This window comes from Candoia aspera, chromosome 12, assembly GCF_035149785.1.
Source record: "Candoia aspera isolate rCanAsp1 chromosome 12, rCanAsp1.hap2, whole genome shotgun sequence".
Taxonomy (NCBI): domain Eukaryota; kingdom Metazoa; phylum Chordata; class Lepidosauria; order Squamata; family Boidae; genus Candoia; species Candoia aspera.
Genome location: NC_086164.1, coordinates 23,471,557 through 23,488,886, shown reverse-complemented (window position 1 = coordinate 23,488,886; position 17,330 = coordinate 23,471,557). Strand labels below are relative to the sequence as shown.

The following is a 17,330-nucleotide window of genomic DNA, read 5'->3' as shown; positions in this document are numbered from 1 at the left end:
AATGTGACGATTAGTAAAAGTCGGCATTTGTAAACAATGAACGTTAGGCTTGGGTAGCCTTCTTATAAATTGCAGGAATACTGTGGACATAATGTATCTTGATCTCAGCAAAGATTTCGAAGTACTTCAGCCCTTCTGATTAGATAAACATGGGTTGAATAGGAATTTATTTACTTATTACTTACAGTTTTTTTTAGACTGGCTGACTCCACATAATGGAATCAATACAGAATGTCTAAAAATTAATTGAAAACAATGTATCAGTAAAACAACAAAAGCAATAATAAAACATAAGCCACTGAAATAAGTCCTTCTTGAATGCAAGAATGGAACCAGAGGGAATATATTCCTGTAATATGGCAGCTACTTCTCAGAAAACCTGCTTCCTAGCCCACACCACCTTGACTTCCTGCATGGGTATAATGTGGAACAGGCCTTCCCTTAATGTTTCAAGTGGAATGGTGGAAATCATACCCAGCAAGGCAGCCCCATGTCATCTAGGGTTTTATAGATACTTCAGTTTGGCCCCTACTGGCTCCCAGCAAAATTCAAGCAAAATTTGAAAAAATCTTGGTAGGTTAGAGGAACAGGCTCACAGGCCTAGATGGGGAATGTTGGTTTGGCTAGTACTTGTAAAAAGGAATTCTAGTTGATCTCGAGCTGAATGTAAATATCCATTGTGAAACGCAGTTGCAAAAAATGCAAACACAATTTTAGGCTGCATCAGTAGAAATGAAATTTCCAAATTACAGGAAAAGTTAATTCCACACTTGGAGAGTCAATCTGATGTAGCACCAGGCTAGAAACCGACAGACTGTGAATTCTAGTCCCGCCTGAAGCCTGAAGCCAGCTGGGGGACCCTGGGCCAGTCCTCTCTCTGCCCCAGGAAGGAGGCAGCCATGGCAAACCACTTCTGAAAAGCCTTGCCAGGAAAACTGCAGGGACCTGTCCAGGCAGTCACCAGGAGTCTAGACTGACTTAAAGGCAATAATAATAATAATCCACACTATTATTTCAAGCTACTTGTTCAGATAACTGGAGCAAGTAGAGATTAAGAGAAGTCAGTATGCTTTGCTTTGGGAAAAGAAGACTGAGGGGGAACACTGCCCCCTTAAAGAGCTAGAACTGGAGATCTTCTCAAGCTTCCAGTCTAACAGTGGACTGGCAAGATCCAGTGGGTCTTCTGAGTGTCCACTTCAGTGTTGTGGAATATGTGCTAAGAGTGCCTAGCCACAGCTGTTGCATGGCAATGAGTTCAGCAACAAGGATTTGCCTCCTCCAGCAGCCATCTGATAGAACAGTACATGTTTTACAACTGAGAAATTTACATGGACAAATTTACAGGACTCTTCAAGAATAAAATAGTTCATCTTTATAATGTTATAAATAACATCATACATGTCTAACTGTCAAATGTAAATTCTTGTTTAGTTTGTGCAATAAATATTAGCTTTTGTAGCTTAACCATATGGACAAATTCCTTGTTGCAGTTTGTTTCCCATTCTTCTCTTGTTTGTTAACTACCACTCAGCAGATCCAGAAGATGATGATCCAGTGGTAGGCATTCCTGCAGAAAACTGCTTATTTGGACCCATTCCTGGGATGAAATTGGCCTTGATTAATCTGAAGAATGACCTTTATTAATCAAGACAGAGGAAGTGCAACTCCTTACTTGATCTTAACAGCTTTTGATATTATTAACCACAGAACATTTCCTAGGCTGCCCTCCTTGTTTCTCATTGGAATTGTCAGCAATTGTGCTTTTAGTATCTTCTTTTTTAAGCTCTCCCATCTCAAGCTCCTTTCAGCATTAGCTTCTCCTGCCATATAATCCTACGTATCAGTGCTCTGTTTATTAAAATCTACTTTTTTGAAGTCAAGAATACGTATTTTGACTACACTTGGCTTTAGTTTCTCTTAAACTTCACATTACACAATCACATATACCAAAGTTCTTCAACTACATGTTCCATATTGCTTGGTGTGAAGTCAAGGACAGCTGATTCTTTTGGTCCCTTTGTCCAACCTGTCCAAGAAGGAAGTTGTCAGCCAGAATTGTCTCCCAATAGCTGTGGGGTATTTAGTTCCTTCCTTGCTGCCTGCCTTTTTGAAAGATCAACAGTTTGCTTTTGGAAGCTTCATCCAAATCATATTGTTTGGACAGATGATTGTTGACGTAGCATTGCTTTTATTTGTTACTCTACTTGCTTTCATCCAGATGGCATTTATGATATCAAGCTCATTCACTTGAATTTGTAAGAAGGCATGGATACATCTAATCTCCTCCCTCTCATGTTCCTCTTCCTTTTGAAAATGCTTTTTCATTGCTATATTCTAGTCATAGGAATCATCCTACCAGATTTTGGTTATACAGTTGTGTGAAAAAGAAAGTACACCCTCTTTGAGTTCTATGGTTTTATGTATCAGGACATAATAAAAATCATCTGGTCCTTAGCAGGTCTTAAAATAAATGCAACCTCAGATAACAACAACACATGACATATTACACCGTGTCATTATTTATTTTACAAAAATAAAGCCAAAATGGAGAAGCCATGTGTGAAAAACTAAGTACACCTTATGATTCAATAGCTTGTAGAACCACCTTTAGCAGCAATAACTTGAAGTCATCATTTTCTGCATGACTATTAGTCTCTCACAACGTTGTGGAGGAATTTTGGCCCACTCTTCTTTACAACATTGAGGTCTGCAGGCATTTGTTTATGCACAGCTCTCTTAATGTCCCGCCATAGCATTTCAATCGGGTTGAGGTCTGGACTTTGACTGGGCCATTGCAATACCTTGGTTCTTTTCTTTTTCAGCCATTCCATTGTAGATTTGCTGGTGTGCTTGGGATCATTGTCCTGTTGCATGACCCAATTTCGGCCAAGCTTTAGCTGTTGGACAGATGGCCTCACATTTGACTCTAGAATACTTTGGTATACAGAGGAGTTAATGGTCGACTCAATGACTGCAAGGTGCCCAGGTCCTGTGGCTGCAAAACAAGCCCAAGTCATCACCCCTCCACCACCATGCTTGACAGTTGGTATGGGATGTTTGTGCTGATATGCTGTGTTTGGTTTTCACCAAACATGGCGCTGTGCATTATGGCCAAACATCTCCACTTTTGTCTCGTCTGTCCAAAGGACATTGTTCCAGAAGTCTTGCAATTTGTTCAGGTGCAACTTGGCAAACCTAAGCCGTGCTGCCATGTTCTTTTTAGAGAGAAGAGGCTTTCTCCTGGCAATCCTTCCAAACAAACCATACTTGTTCAGTCTTTTTCTAATTGTACTGTCATGAACTGTAACATTTAACATGCTAACTGAGGCCTGTAGAGTCTGAGATGTAATGCCTGGAGTTTTTGCAATTTCTCTGAGCATTGTACGGTCTGACCTTGGGGTGAATTTGCTGGGACGTCCACTCCTGGGAAGATTGGCAGCTGTCTTGAATGTTTCCCACTTGTGAATAATCTTCCTCACTGTAGAATGATGGACTTTAAATTGTTTGGAAATGGCCTTATAACCCTTCCCAGATTGATGGGCAGCAACAATTGCTTCTCTAAGATCAATCCTGATGTCTTTACTCCTTAGCATTGTGTTAACACACACCTGAATGCTCAAGGCCAGCAAACTCCTAAAACTTTGGCTTTTTTAGAGGTGGTCACGCTTACTGATGATCAATTAATCAAGACATTTGATTAGCAGCACCTGGCTGCTACTTAGCCTCTTAATACCTATGGAAGCAGTAAGGGTGTACTTAGTTTTTCATACATGGCTTCTCCATTTTGGCTTTATTTTTGTAAAATAAATAACGACACGGTGTAATATGTCATGTGTTGTTGTTCATCTGAGGTTGTATTTACCTAATTTTAAGACCTGCTAAGGACCAGATGATTTTTATTATGTCCTGATACGTAAAACCATAGAACTCAAAAACTCCCAGCAGAACCACTCCTACCCCCTCCCTCAGGCCACATCTGCCTCTTAGCACTCAGCTGTGGGGTGGGCAGCAAGCTGCTACAATAGCCCCCAACACACATTATCAAACCATATAGCCCCCACCCACCCAGTAATGAATAGCTGGGCATTCAAGCTGCCAGTCCCTGAGTGCGAAGGAGGGGCCCATGGGCCTGCATCCAGCCCCAGTCCAGAGGACAGGGCTCTGAGTGGGCAATATAGATCTTCAGGTACCAATTTTCCCCCACCTGGCCCTGCCTGCCCCACACTGAATCCTACTGTGTCCTCTTCAGGCCACTGCCCCAAATTTCTCTCCTCCTGGCAAAAGCACCCCAGCAAACCAGATCACGAATAACACCAGTTCATGCCAAGTATCTTGAATGGGAATTAGGCAGCTTTGCAGCATCACAGAGAGCACAAGGAGGATCACAAGGAGCCTTACCAGCTTCACAATGCCAGCACTCAGTTACTGCCAACACCCCCCCATCTCCCCCCCCCCCCAATTTCTGGTTGCCATCTATAAATTTTTTTTTGTTTGCAAGCTGGATCTGAGTTCCAAGAACTAAAGAATATCTTCTGTGTCTGTTGCTTCTGGTAGTCACTCTCATCTGCTCTGCTTGCTACTTTGTTTGATCCTCTTCTTCTCTCAGCTCTTGTGGTAGCATCTGCTTTCTTTGATCTGAGAAAGCTTTATCTTCTCTCATAAGCTGAAGAGTCGTGACTAATTGTTCCAATCCCTTTTCCCCCCTTCTTTTTCAAGACTTCCATAAGCTTGTAAATATATGCCAGATTTCTCTCAGGCAGGAATGCAAATATGTCCCAAGCATTGCAAGAAATAAGTGCAGAGACCTGTCCACTTATCCCCAATTTTGCTACTTCTAGTAAGTCCTATATGAGACTTTCCTTTTTCTTATTATTGTCTCAGGCTCTTAGGAGTTCTTCATAAACTCCCACAGTGAAATACACCATTAACTTGATCACTTTGTGAATTCATTCCTTGGAGCCTTGATGCTTTACATTCCTCTTACAGTCTCTGCTTACTCAACAGGAAGCAATCATTCACTCACAATATCAATCAACAACTCTCAGGATATATTCATTGCAGTCAGCAGCTATACAGAAGACTTACACTTCTCATGGACAAGCACACAATCTTTCACTGTTCACTCTTTTCATTGTTTCTTCCTTCTGTTGGTCCACTGGCAAATTTCTGTTTGCCCAGTCAGTGGGTTCACTTCCTGGATTTTGTCTAGTTATTTTTGAAGAATTATATGTGGATGAGTCATTGGAAGAAATAATGGTGTCAGTCCTGCTAACCAATATTCTCATATTCAGGAAGCAAGAAAATCTGCCTGTACAGCTTGCAACCATGTTTATACACATGAAAACATAACCCTGTATTTTCACAGGCAAAAAAGCTGGCCCTCCAGGACCTGTTGGGCCCCAAGGCCCTCCTGGACCACCTGGACCCCAAGGCCCCCCTGGAATTCCAGGGATTCCTGGCATTCCAGGCACCACAGTGATGGGACCTCCAGGACCTCCAGGACCTCCAGGTCCCCAGGGACCCCCTGGGTTGCAAGGTCCAACTGGTAAGTGCTTAGGAGGAAGAACATACATGTAAAAAAGAGGAAAGATTACTGCAAAATGGCACAACCATCACCCTAATATATATTTAAAGAAGGCCTGTCGACCTTTGCGGGCTTGTAGGCACATACAGGAATTTTTAAAAATGTCTTGGGCTCCTCACAAAATGCCTGGAATCCCAAAATAGAGAACAGGATTGTCCAAACTACATAGCCCATGAAGAATTTCACAGATGAGCAAAGGAATCTTCCCAGGCCTCACCTGGGCCATCTCCTGGTCCTTGTCTTTTTTGCACAGAGGCTTGCAGCTATCATCCCTCTTAACACAGCAGGGATCTGTAAACTTCCTGGGGCAAGTCTGAGTTATGTCACTTTATACATTACAAAGCAGCAAGTATGTCATCAGATGAATGGCCACAAACTATTCCTGAATTTATACTGAAGCTGCTTGTGGTTTAAGTATAAAGCAAAATGTGATGGTTGATGTAGTCATGAGAAAAGAGTATTGCAGCTTGACATAAGCTGAGAAGGAGGAAGATGAGTGGGGGTCATAATGTCCAGTGGGATAGTTCTGTAATCAATCAACCAACCAACCAACCAGAATTATGCCAAATGTTTTGTAGAACCAAGACTGATGGATCTCTCTCCATTCCCTCCAAAAAAAAAAAGTGTGAAATTTCAAAATGACACACTATTCCCAACCAGTTTAAAGGCCTATAAATACATAACAGTACTGCATTATTCTGACAATATTGAGTATAAATTGTGAAGCATGATATTTTTCTTTTGGTATCTTGATTATGTAGTCAAAAGAAATACCAAATATTTGGAAACTTCCTGAATTATGGCTCATTGGACTGTAACTCAGAGTGATGTATGCTTTACTAAATGGAAATGAATAAAGAGGAATAAGAAGCTGCAGCAGTGGTGTAAATGTTCTGTACCAGGGTTGGGAGGAGGCTGTGATTATGCAAGGAAGGCAGGGCTAGAGTTTTTTTCAGACTGCAGAATAGAAGAATAGAATGTTACAGTATGGAAGGCTTGTAGGTATCCTACAAGATAGAGTTCAAATACCCAGTTTCCAATGAAATCCTAAAACCATGGGGTATTTGATGAAGTCTTTTAAAAGGCTTGGTTAGATAAAACAATATGTGACTCAGTCTTAATATGAAAACTCTATTTTGCAGGTACAACAGAAAGAGCAGGGCCAAGGGATTCACAGGTCAGTGGATTTCACTGGGGGAAGACATCAGGTACCCTTGTCGCAAATGAATCTTGCCTCCTTTTTAATGCAAAATTGCTAATTTTCTAACCAGACCTGTTTTATCCATCCATCCATTCATCCTTGCATAAAATCCAGGCAATCTTGATTAGATTTACCATCTTTTTCTTCTGTCACTTTGCTAAAAGAGATTATTTGCTGAAATAAGTTTCACAAATTTGTGTCAGTAATTTTTCACAGCTTGGTGAAAAATTCTTGACAAACAAATAACTTATTTATAGAAATGAATGCACTTTAGTTCCATGAGGTCAAAAATTCATGGTCTCTTCCAGCAATATTGTAAATGTTTAAGATGAACACTTGGTCATTTGGACAAACTGCAAATATATACCTGTTTTAATCTGAATCTGCTCTCTTCTATTTTGCAGCCAGCTGTAGTTCATCTCCAAGGACAGGGGTCTGCGATTCAAGTCAAGAATGGTAAGAATGTGAAGCACTCAGCCACAACAAATACCCACAACACACAGTGTCAGTTTCCTAGCTCTTGTTAAAAAAGGGAATTGGGTATTTCCCAGGTTTCTGATTTTAACATTTCAACAGCATGTATCACTCACCTGATCATCCTTTTTATTTTTCCACTTCATTTTCTAGTGCCTATTTAATTAAAATTAGTTACCATTTCAATCCAGATATTTATTTTCATGATCACCACACTTCAGTGCCTCAACCTCCTCTTTGCCTCTCTAATTGTCATGGCAAACATAGTTTTGCCCCAGATATTCCATGTAGTTTCTCCTTAATCTTCTAGGCCTCAGAGTAGCAATGCTTGTAACTTATCATATCAGGTTGCCTCTTTGCTCCCTGTTCTGATGTCTTCCATGTCCCTCTTCTACCCCATTGCCTCAAAGGTGATGCTTTTTTGCTTTAAATGTGTTTACTATTGAAATAAACCTTGATGTGCAGTCAAACCTACATTTGTGGGCTTCTTAGTTGTGAACCCTCCCCTAAAGTTCTAGCTCCACAGCTCTTGGGGCAGAACTTCTCCTCTGGTGGGCTTCTGCAGCTCTCCTGTCTTTCCTCAGATCTCTGCTTCTCCAGTTGGTAGTGCAGCATATGGAGAGCCCCTTTCAGTGCATCTTCCTGAAAGCACATTGAGTTTTGTAGGGCTTCATTGTGGTGGGCAAGGAGTGTTGAAGCTTTCTGAATTGTTCTAGCAAATACAACTTTTCTCACATAGAAAGTTTCTTTGTAGAGAAAGAGGAAGAGAGGTAATAAAGCAACACTTTGGGGCCACAGCCCATGAACTTAATTTGGAAGATGACACTGACAGAAAAACAACACTAAAAATGAACACAGGCAGACAACTTACAAGTTTTTATAATTTGATTTTTATTATAGTGGACAGAAATATATAGAATAGTGGTAGGAAGGAAATAATTAAATGTTGTTTTAAGGGGGAGGGAAGTTGATTTAGAAATATACACACACACACACACACACACACATTCTTTTTTATATATAAGGGGAAGGAGCAATTGTATTAGTGATTTGTATGTGTCAATGGAGGGATGTATAGAAATAATGTGATCCTGGTTTGATAAAGAGTAAGGGTTTGACTATGGAAATTACTGTATATTCTTGCTGTTGAAAGTTGGAAGTCACCTTTGTATGTAATCTTTAAAATTCTTTTTCTTTGTGTTTCACACTTTTTTAGGTTTTTAAAATCTTTTTGTGGGTTTTTTTCTGTAGTTTTTATCTTAGTTTTAAACTTAACAAAATTCTTTAAAAAAAAACACTAAAAATAAACACAAAGTTACCGTGTCAAATATTCCCGTTCAGGATGCTGTTCAATTCTTGGATCGATCACATTTTCCCAGCTTACTCAACAGCAATCCACAGGATCCGAATTTTGTATTTTGTATTTTTGTATATTTTGTATTTATATTTTCCCAGTACAGTTCAGGTTGTCTTATTCTTCTTCTGTTTGATTTATCTCCAAGAGCTCAAAGCAGTACACATACCACTCCTTCCTCCATTCTTTCCACAACAACCCTGTGAGGGAGATTGGCTGAGAGAGACTATCTGGTCCAATGTCACCCAGTGAATTCCATGACCAAGGGAGGCCTTGAACCTTGGTCTAGCCCCACACTATCATCATGACATGCCCTGGGTTTCACAACCTGTTTTGAGCTCAAAAAGTAGCCTGGCCTGCTTTTAGCTGAAAGGCAAGTATCTCATCCTGATTCATTTCTGAATCTGGACCATTTTCAAGGAACCTGGAACTTCCCCATAAGCACTTTTTCTCCTTCTGCTCTTTGGAATAAGAATGCCAAGCAAGCAGAATGCTCAGCATTTCCCTAGAGGAAGGCTCAGGCCAAAAGATTCAAGCCAGTTCCATCCCATGATCCATGCATCTCTACAAGAGAGAGGCTGGTGATTACTGGGTAGGGTGAGAGGCTTCTCATGAGCCCAGGCGACCTGCAGCCGTTCTTCCCTGCGCAGGCTGATCGCCCTATTTCCTGTTTGGTCTTTCGACCGAGTTCTCCAACAGCCTCTGTGGCATCTCAGGGCTCTTGGCAAAGCTCTTTCATGACCGTTTGAATAAGGCCCGGGGCTCTCCTCTTCAGTGACACAGTCCATGTTCTCACAACGCGCAGAGCTGAGCCAGGACCCAGGCAGGAAGCATGTGGTGGAAACAGCAAAAAGAGGTTTATTTATTCACCTCATGGATTAATTTTACCCCAGAAGCCTCCCTAACAACAAAGAATGTTTGGGTAGAGGATGCTGGTTTCATTTTCCACTGGAAAGCATCACTTTCCTGTTCGACCTCTTTGATCTGGCTTCATCTTGCCTCAGCAGAGGTTCTGTTGTAAGGATGTCTTCCTCAAAAATGAGAGAGAGAGAGAGAAAAAAAGAAGGGCTTCTTATACGTGCTTACACCAGTTTCAGTAAAGGATGACCCTATTTCATTGTAATCATCCATCCATAACCGATGCTTGCAGAGAGATTGCTCATACGTCACACACAACATCAGGTCTTCACTGAGCAATTGGACCATAAATGTATTTTATTTCTTTATTTCCCCAGTCTTAGGGATTTTTTTGTTGGCTCCTCTTTCTTTTCTTCTTATTGTTTTGTCATTGTTCTAATTAAACAAAGAAGCCCCCCCTTTTTTTTATGTCCTCCAAAACAGGGTTGGGGCAGGTGTGTGTGTGGATGAACCTTTCTGCAGTTTATTCACTTAGTCTGTCAAGAAAAGGAGCTGAAAAGCAAGCTCAGCCAACACGCCAGCCTGTCGTGTCCAGTCACTCCACCTTTGGCTTGCCTGGCGTGGGGCGTGGGGCGGGTGGGGGGAATGCCTTGCCTGCCATCTCTGGGGGAGGCACTTCCTGGAGAAGTTGGCTGTGACTTGGTATTCCCCAAAGGACAATTTTCAGGTCTGCTGCCAAAATCACTGATCATGAGATCTGAATGGGTGAGTGGTTCCCCAAACAGCTGAAAAAAATCAAGAGTGGAAAAAGAGAGCTAATGAGGAATGTGTGGGAGGAATTCGGTGCTAGTATAAATTGAAAGAGTATTGTTTCAAAATAAAAGGTTACAAATGTTACGAAAGGGGCAGAGGAAGGAATGGGAAGGAGAGGGAGAGCTGGATAAATCAATGGAAGGAGGACCGAATAATGAGAAGGGCAATGAAAATGACACGCAGAAGACCAGATCAGGACCTGATCCTTGAGAAGCACGGTGACTCCCCACCAGTGCAGCGCCAATCCCTGTCTTTTGTACAGGAGCCGGAGGAGCTGCATATCACGTTCCCTCCTATGATCCTTCCCAAAACACCCTGAGCAAGCATGATTGGCCCAAAGCCCCAGGGAGCCTCCATGCCTAAGGGGGGAACCAGAACCCAGCCTCCCCCCAGCATCTTAGCTGCCCCACACCTCCATTCCCTCCCGCCCCACCCAAACGGCTGCACCTGGGGCGAGACAGAGTGGGGAACAGCCCATCCATCAACCCAGTTCTTCCATTCCCTCCCCTCCCCTCCCCCCCAATAAGGCTTCATTCAGACAAATGTCTGAAAGTTTGTTTTTTATGCCCAGTTTTATGCTTGCAGCGGGTCAAATGACGGTGAGCACTTCTTTTCCAATAGCAGCGAAGGACGGTCCCCGAGATAGCCGCCTGTTGGCTGGGGAGCCACAAGAGGAGGCTGCTCTCCTTTAGCTGGAGCATCTGGTAGAACGCAGGATGGTATCTCTGCACCAGCTGCATCGCATGAACACAACTCTTGGCTGCAAGTTTTATTTAGACCAACTCAGCAAAAAAAAAAAAAAAGTCTGTGCAAACATGCCCATATTTCTAATATACTTTTTATTGCCCTTTTCATAATGCAATTTTTTTAAAGTGTGTACATGCTTTATGAATGTTTGGTACACCCTTTTTCTAATGTGCGTATTTTTATATACATATAAGGAGTTGTGAACTCAGTTTAACTGAGAGTTAAAGACTACAGATTTCAACCTTTAGGTCTACCAAGCTTGGGAGATGGAGCGCACTTCTTCTATTCTCCAACGTTCTGTGATCCCTGGGCAAACACAGCCTTCACAGGATACAGAGGGAGGGGGTGCTTGACATTTGGGATTTCCTCTGAGCTTCCAGTGCCTCCCTGCATGGGAGTGGCTGGGCGGGACCTGCTCTAAGTTATTCCATAACTGTGCCCCTCTTTTTGTATCTCCTCTGCCCCGAAGTCTTACTCTATGGTCATTGTTATGGTCCCCTCAGCACCTGGCAAAGAGGAGGGCAGTTTGGAAAACAAAGCCAGCTATGAACATCTGCACATTTCTTCTACAGTACAAGAAACATGGGCACTGGCCAGAATTATCTCAGAGATAAATTGGGCTCCAGCGGGGCCTTATGATTTCTGTGACCTTTGATTGTAGAGGATCTTGTGAAAACCGTCCTTTCCATTACCAAGAGCTTAACAGCCACTAGGCATCTGTTCTTTATTTTGGCAGACGTTGTTTAATAGCTCCCTCCTGGGTGTGGCTCTCCCTATTCAGACTAGTGATACTCCTGTTGAACTCGCTGTATTTTCACTACGTGGAATGTCCTTCAGAGGCCACAAGCATCTTGGCATCCATGCGACATCCCAGTTTAAACCAATCACCTCCTTTCCTATAAAATGTCCTGACCTGATCCTGTCATGTTTGTGCTGTTCTTGTTTCTTTTCCTGATGACTATTGAGTGACTGCCATTTTCTCATGCTGAGATCTTTCAGGTGGAGTTCTTAATGACTGGTCCCGCATAACAATGAACCCGAAAGTGTTTAAGCTGCACACCCGGAGTGGCGAGCTGGAGGTACTGGCAGACGGCACATACTTCGTCTATAGTCAGGTAGAAGTGAGTACGGTCTTAGGCCTAACTCCTTTTCCTGTGTCCAAAATGCAGCATCTGTGGCAACACAAAGGTGTTGCTGCAGAACAAGGAAGACAATCAAAGTGTATGCATTGCTAAGTGTTTCATCTTTGAGACAATAGGAAATGAACTGAGGACGTGGTGCAGCTGAAACACCAGCTGTCTTGCTAGATTGGAAATGCAAAATGTCTCCTTCTCTTGACTATAAGTGGTCTAGCAGGATATCTAATGGAGCCTGCAGCCCCCGCCCCCCCCCCCCCCCAGCTTCCTCCTGCCTCCTAGCGTGCATCTCTCTGCATTCAGTCAGCATCACTCTGCCTGTATGGCATTTCTCAACCGTCATTCCCAAAGTACCCTCTTGGATAGCCAGGGTTCCCTCCTTTCCTCCTTACCCACCCCAACCCTCTACCCATTTCTTGGCTGCCCCATCTGCTTATTCACTCACGACCTCAAAGAATGCAGCTTTTTCTGTCTCCCAAATAAATAGCAAAACAAAAACCACTTTTTCAGTGTCATAGTTTACTCATGGAAACAAGAAAACCAACCCACAAAAACACTGCAGATCATTTTATTTTGTTTAGAAGAGAGAAATATTGTTATAAAATTACCCAAAATAATTAAATAAAATAAAATTTAAAAATAAAACAAAATTATAAGTGGTCCTGCCAACTTTCAGAGCACATCCCTCAATTTGCAAATCCCAGCCTTTAAGCCAATGGAAGTTGCACAGGCCCTGTGCTGGATCTTGGAGCATGTCTACAGAATTGATTTGTAAGCTGACTGTTCTAACCTGTCCTTCCCTTCTTACAGTTGGCCTGTTGTCCTACTGAATATTCTGAACTACACCTTCCTATGGAATTCAGGGTGGGGTGGGGTGAATGAGCACCAGGTAAGGAATCTGGAAGCTCACTGGCAAAAGACAGGCTAAGTCCTCAGGCAGAGATTTGAAAGGCTCCCATTCAAAAGACAAGACAAACTGTTCCAAGCTTGATGGGTCTCTGCTTCCTCTTGCAGCCTGTCTGTGAATGCAGCAGCCTGAAACCATTTTACACAGATGGCAAACTTTTTTTCACTGTGGTCCTCATAAACCTGTGATGGAAGAATTCGGTAAATATGAGGATTTATTTTTTTTAAAGGAAGTAGCCTTCCACAGATAATTCCTTTCGCTAATGGTGCCTACATGGATACCTGTCCAAGCAGGTCAGATTTTTCCCAATGAGGTTAGATATCTTTCTTGTGCAAGCTGGCTTATTCCTCAAGAGATGGCATTCCAGCAATGCTCCTTTGTTGGGCCACTAATCACAGAAGTGGAAAATCAACCGAAGCCTTACATTTTCCTTGAAAATAATCTGATAGACAAAATGAGGCTTGTTTCAAGGATCTTTGATTATCAGCTCAACCATCATTGTGTGTTTTACCAGATGAGTTCATTTTCTGTGGAACCCTGTGCATGTGTCTCATCTTGGCTCAGTGATTGGGGCCCATGTCCTCTTATCACCATTAAAGAGTGATTTATTCTACGTCTGAATAACAAGCATTACTACTGATGTGCTTATACATGGTTCCTGTAGGGTTTTTCCTTCTGGTGACGCTGGGTTTTTTTGTTCACTTCCGACTAGGTATATTACATAAACTTTACAGATTTTGCCAGCTTCGAGGTGGTGGTGGATGAAAAGCCCTTTCTGCAGTGCACTCGGAGTATTGAAACTGGAAAGACCAACTTCAACACCTGCTACACAGCCGGGGTTTGTCTCCTCAGAGCTCGGCAGAAGATTGCTGTGAAAATGGTCCATGCTGACATCTCCATCAACATGAGCAAGCACACTACCTTCTTTGGAGCCATACGGCTAGGGGACGGGCCCTCTTCTTAAGGACCTTGTGACTGAAGGTGGGGGCTTCCCAAACCACCAGGCATTGCTGTTCAAAAGAGCTGGGAAGGGTCAGAGAAAGAACTGATGAGAGGTATTTATTTTTTTATGTAACTGCAGGAAGGAAGCAAGGGTTCCCTTGGCTCCATTAGGGCTGTGTTGAAACATGGAGCACTGGCAGGGAGGAAGGCAAGCCTGAACAACCTTCTACCTGAGTTGCATGGATCACACAGCAGGCAGTGAGAGGGTCGCTTCCTTCTCACATCTTGCACTGGTAAGAGTAACTATGGCGACAGATGGTGGAAGGCATGCAGCTGAACACTCTCCCAGAAGTAAAATTCTTTGGAAGATGCAGGTTAAACACTGAAACTCTTCGTCCCACTCTGATTTTTCATGCCACACAAAGGACCCTAGATGTGGCCTGGGATACATCCACATTCTTATAGTAATACATCTCATGTTTAAGAACTGGACATATAGATGAGGGACTATTTATAAAGCTGGAAGTTGCCTTCAGCAAAATCACACTACCCAGTTAAAATAGTGAATTCAACTTTCAAAAGCAAATGTGCTGTTTCAGGTTTTTAAAAACATGTTTCTTTCTGGATGTGGTTTTGCAGTGTTTCTGTCTCTACCCAGACTTGTTCTGAATGTGGCATTCCCAATGCAGCCTTGATACTTGTCTTCCAGATCAAGATTAGCAGAGAGGCCAGTGGACATTTTCTTTTCATAGTGAGCTGAGTCACAGGGCAGTAAAACTCAGGACAACCTTGCCCTGTGCAGGGTATATGACCTGAGGTGTGGATAAGTGGTGTGTTTCCTAAGTCTATTGATAGAAGAGAGGGAAGACAGAATTTGGGAGTCCGAGGATCGAATTCTGACTGGGGGAAATCTCTTTGGGAAGCAACCTTTTCCATTCTACCCAGATCAGTTTCAGCCAAACTTTAAAGCAATTGCTCTTAGCACATACTTTAAGGCTGAGAATATAATGCCAGAGATGATATGACCAAGTACTCTATTTTCCTGTGAAGCAATTCTGGCAAACCACTAAGTCAACTGGCAAGGGGGATCATGTAGTGTCTGCCTCTGTCCCTTAGAAAGGTGATGGGAGAAAGTTAGAAGCGAGCATTGTGGCAATAGTCTGTTTCTTCCAGCCTTCTGCCAGGGAGACAGAAAGAATGTTGCCAGTTGCTTCAGTCCAACCTGGTTCCTTATAACAGCTGTCCTGGCGGAGTAATTGGGGGAGCAGAAATTACTGTTAAACACAATTTAGGCACATTATAGGTTTGCATCTGCAGGAAATGGGAAAGGTGCCTGCTTGATGGACAGTCCTCTGAGCTGAAAATTATGAGAATCCTTTCACGGCAATGGCAATAAAGTGCCAATGTGGTGGTTTTAATTGGCAACTATAAAGTTGAAAATCTGCTATTGTGCTATGCACAGATGTCTTGATTCTCCTCACCTATTTGCAAACATGAAGAAATGCATCTGAAAAAGGTTCGTGAACTTTGCATTATCTGCAGGATCTAGTTTAGCCATAATTTTAAAAGGAAGATTGCAGCAATGCCAATGACCATCACTTCTAGTGATGCAGGTTTGTTTAGAAACAGTGCCCTGTGGCCTGGAGACTGAAAACGCCATCTGAGAAATGAAGCCTTCTCTGTTTCTGCCCTTCAACCAGCAGCATGAGGGTCAAGGCTCCAGGCCAGTGGTTTTGCTTGTCCAGTGGCATTTATTTACAAACCGTTCTGTTTCAGCCTTCTCTGTTTTTAATGATCTTAGCAGTTGGCTTCATTAGAGTTTAAAGTAAAACCCACCAAGGGAACTTTGGTCATTAAGTGTTTTAAAACAGTAATGTTAGTCAAACTCTGTTCAGACTCTGAATGATAGGAAAGCTGCAGGAACAAGTCAGCTCCTCTTGCAGTGGGGCAAGACATGGGAGGAGGGGGGCAACCTTCAGGCTTCTCTGTAGACCAGCAGCTCTAGTCACAATATGATCTCTGTGTGTATATAAATACATATATATATAAAGATATATATATATATATATATATATATATATAAAGATATATATATATATATATATATAAAGATATAGATATATAAAGATATATATAGATATAGATATATAATGTATATAAACTGGGATGTAAGTTTAGTTAATTTACAGTGTTTTCTTTGCAAATAAAGCTCTTCTGATGTGATTTCAATTGCTTGACATCTGGAACATTGCCAGTCCCAGCCTCAGTTAACCAACCACAGAGTAAAAGTGCTGTGTCTGATTCTGGCTTTGAAAGCATTACCACAGCCTGGGACTTCTAATGGATCATGAAAGAATCGGGACAGAACAGATAGCATTACCAGAACAGGATTCCATTGTACATGTTAAAAGCTGAGTGATAATGGTTAGGTGTCCTTTTTTATTTAAGAAGGGTAAGGAAGGGGTTTCTTGGCAGGACTGCAGAAAATGAAGTAGCTTGAAAATGACTAGACAAAGGGACGGTACCTACCATGGTACTTTAACATGAAGTAGAATACAAAGGAGCTAAACAAATGCCAGCTCAGCACTTGAAAGGGAAGACATTTAATTTCTTGTTACACTTCATCAAAACTGGGAAACCTTAGCTCCTGCTCACTTTTCACCTGCAACTTCTCTAACACAAAAAGGAAATGCTTAGAACGTCACCAAGTGGTTCACAGGTTTGTTGCACAAATTTCAATAAATCTGCCCCACACATTACTTAGGCCATCGTTTGGTAGGATTTTCGGAAACAGATGACCATGAGGTACATTCAATAAATGCCCATTTGGTCGTTCAGAACATGCAAGAAGGATGTATGAAGACATGTTATCTGCTGACTCAGATTTGTCCTTACATACCTAGCAGGACCATGAACTACAGATTTGTTCAATGTCCTAGCTTCCATTTGAATTTTAATTCCTGTATCAAGCCTATTCACAACAGCTACAGGACAGGGATAACTGACTTTACATACAGGTCATAAAGAACTGCCATCTTACCCCAGGGCAGGGAACTCCAAAGCAAGGGGACACTCTCCCCCTTCTATTCTCATGGGGTGTGTTTGCCCTCTCAGATGGGGGGTAGGGGGTGCTGAATCCACCTTGATCAGACAGCACTTCTGAGCCAAAGGAGGTTTCACAATTCACAGGCAGCATCTTGAATTGGGTCTGGAAGCTAGTAGCAGGCAACAAAGACATCCGTTGACAGCTGGACCGACCCTGACTTGTAGCAACGAAGTGGTTGTATTCTGGACCAGCTGCACTTCCAGATCGC

General features: G+C 42.4%; 1 protein-coding gene across 3 annotated transcripts in view; it reads left to right on the top strand.

Annotated features, from left to right (window-relative positions):
- EDA (ectodysplasin A) overlaps positions 1-16,016 on the top strand; it is a 116,155-nt gene extending 100,139 nt beyond the window's left edge. The window contains exons 4-8 of one of the 3 annotated variants that reach the window (XM_063313409.1): positions 5,366-5,545; positions 6,727-6,761; positions 7,190-7,241; positions 12,022-12,110; positions 13,787-16,016. In XM_063313409.1, the coding sequence (XP_063169479.1) occupies positions 5,366-5,545; positions 6,727-6,761; positions 7,190-7,241; positions 12,022-12,110; positions 13,787-14,038 (608 nt within the window). In that variant the 3' untranslated portion in view covers positions 14,039-16,016. Of the gene's footprint in view, positions 1-5,365; positions 5,546-6,726; positions 6,762-7,189; positions 7,242-12,021; positions 12,153-13,786 lie in introns of all 3 variants that reach the window. The other 2 variants (XM_063313408.1, XM_063313406.1) reach the window with 2 other exon arrangements.
- The last annotated feature ends 1,314 nt before the right edge of the window (positions 16,017-17,330 follow it).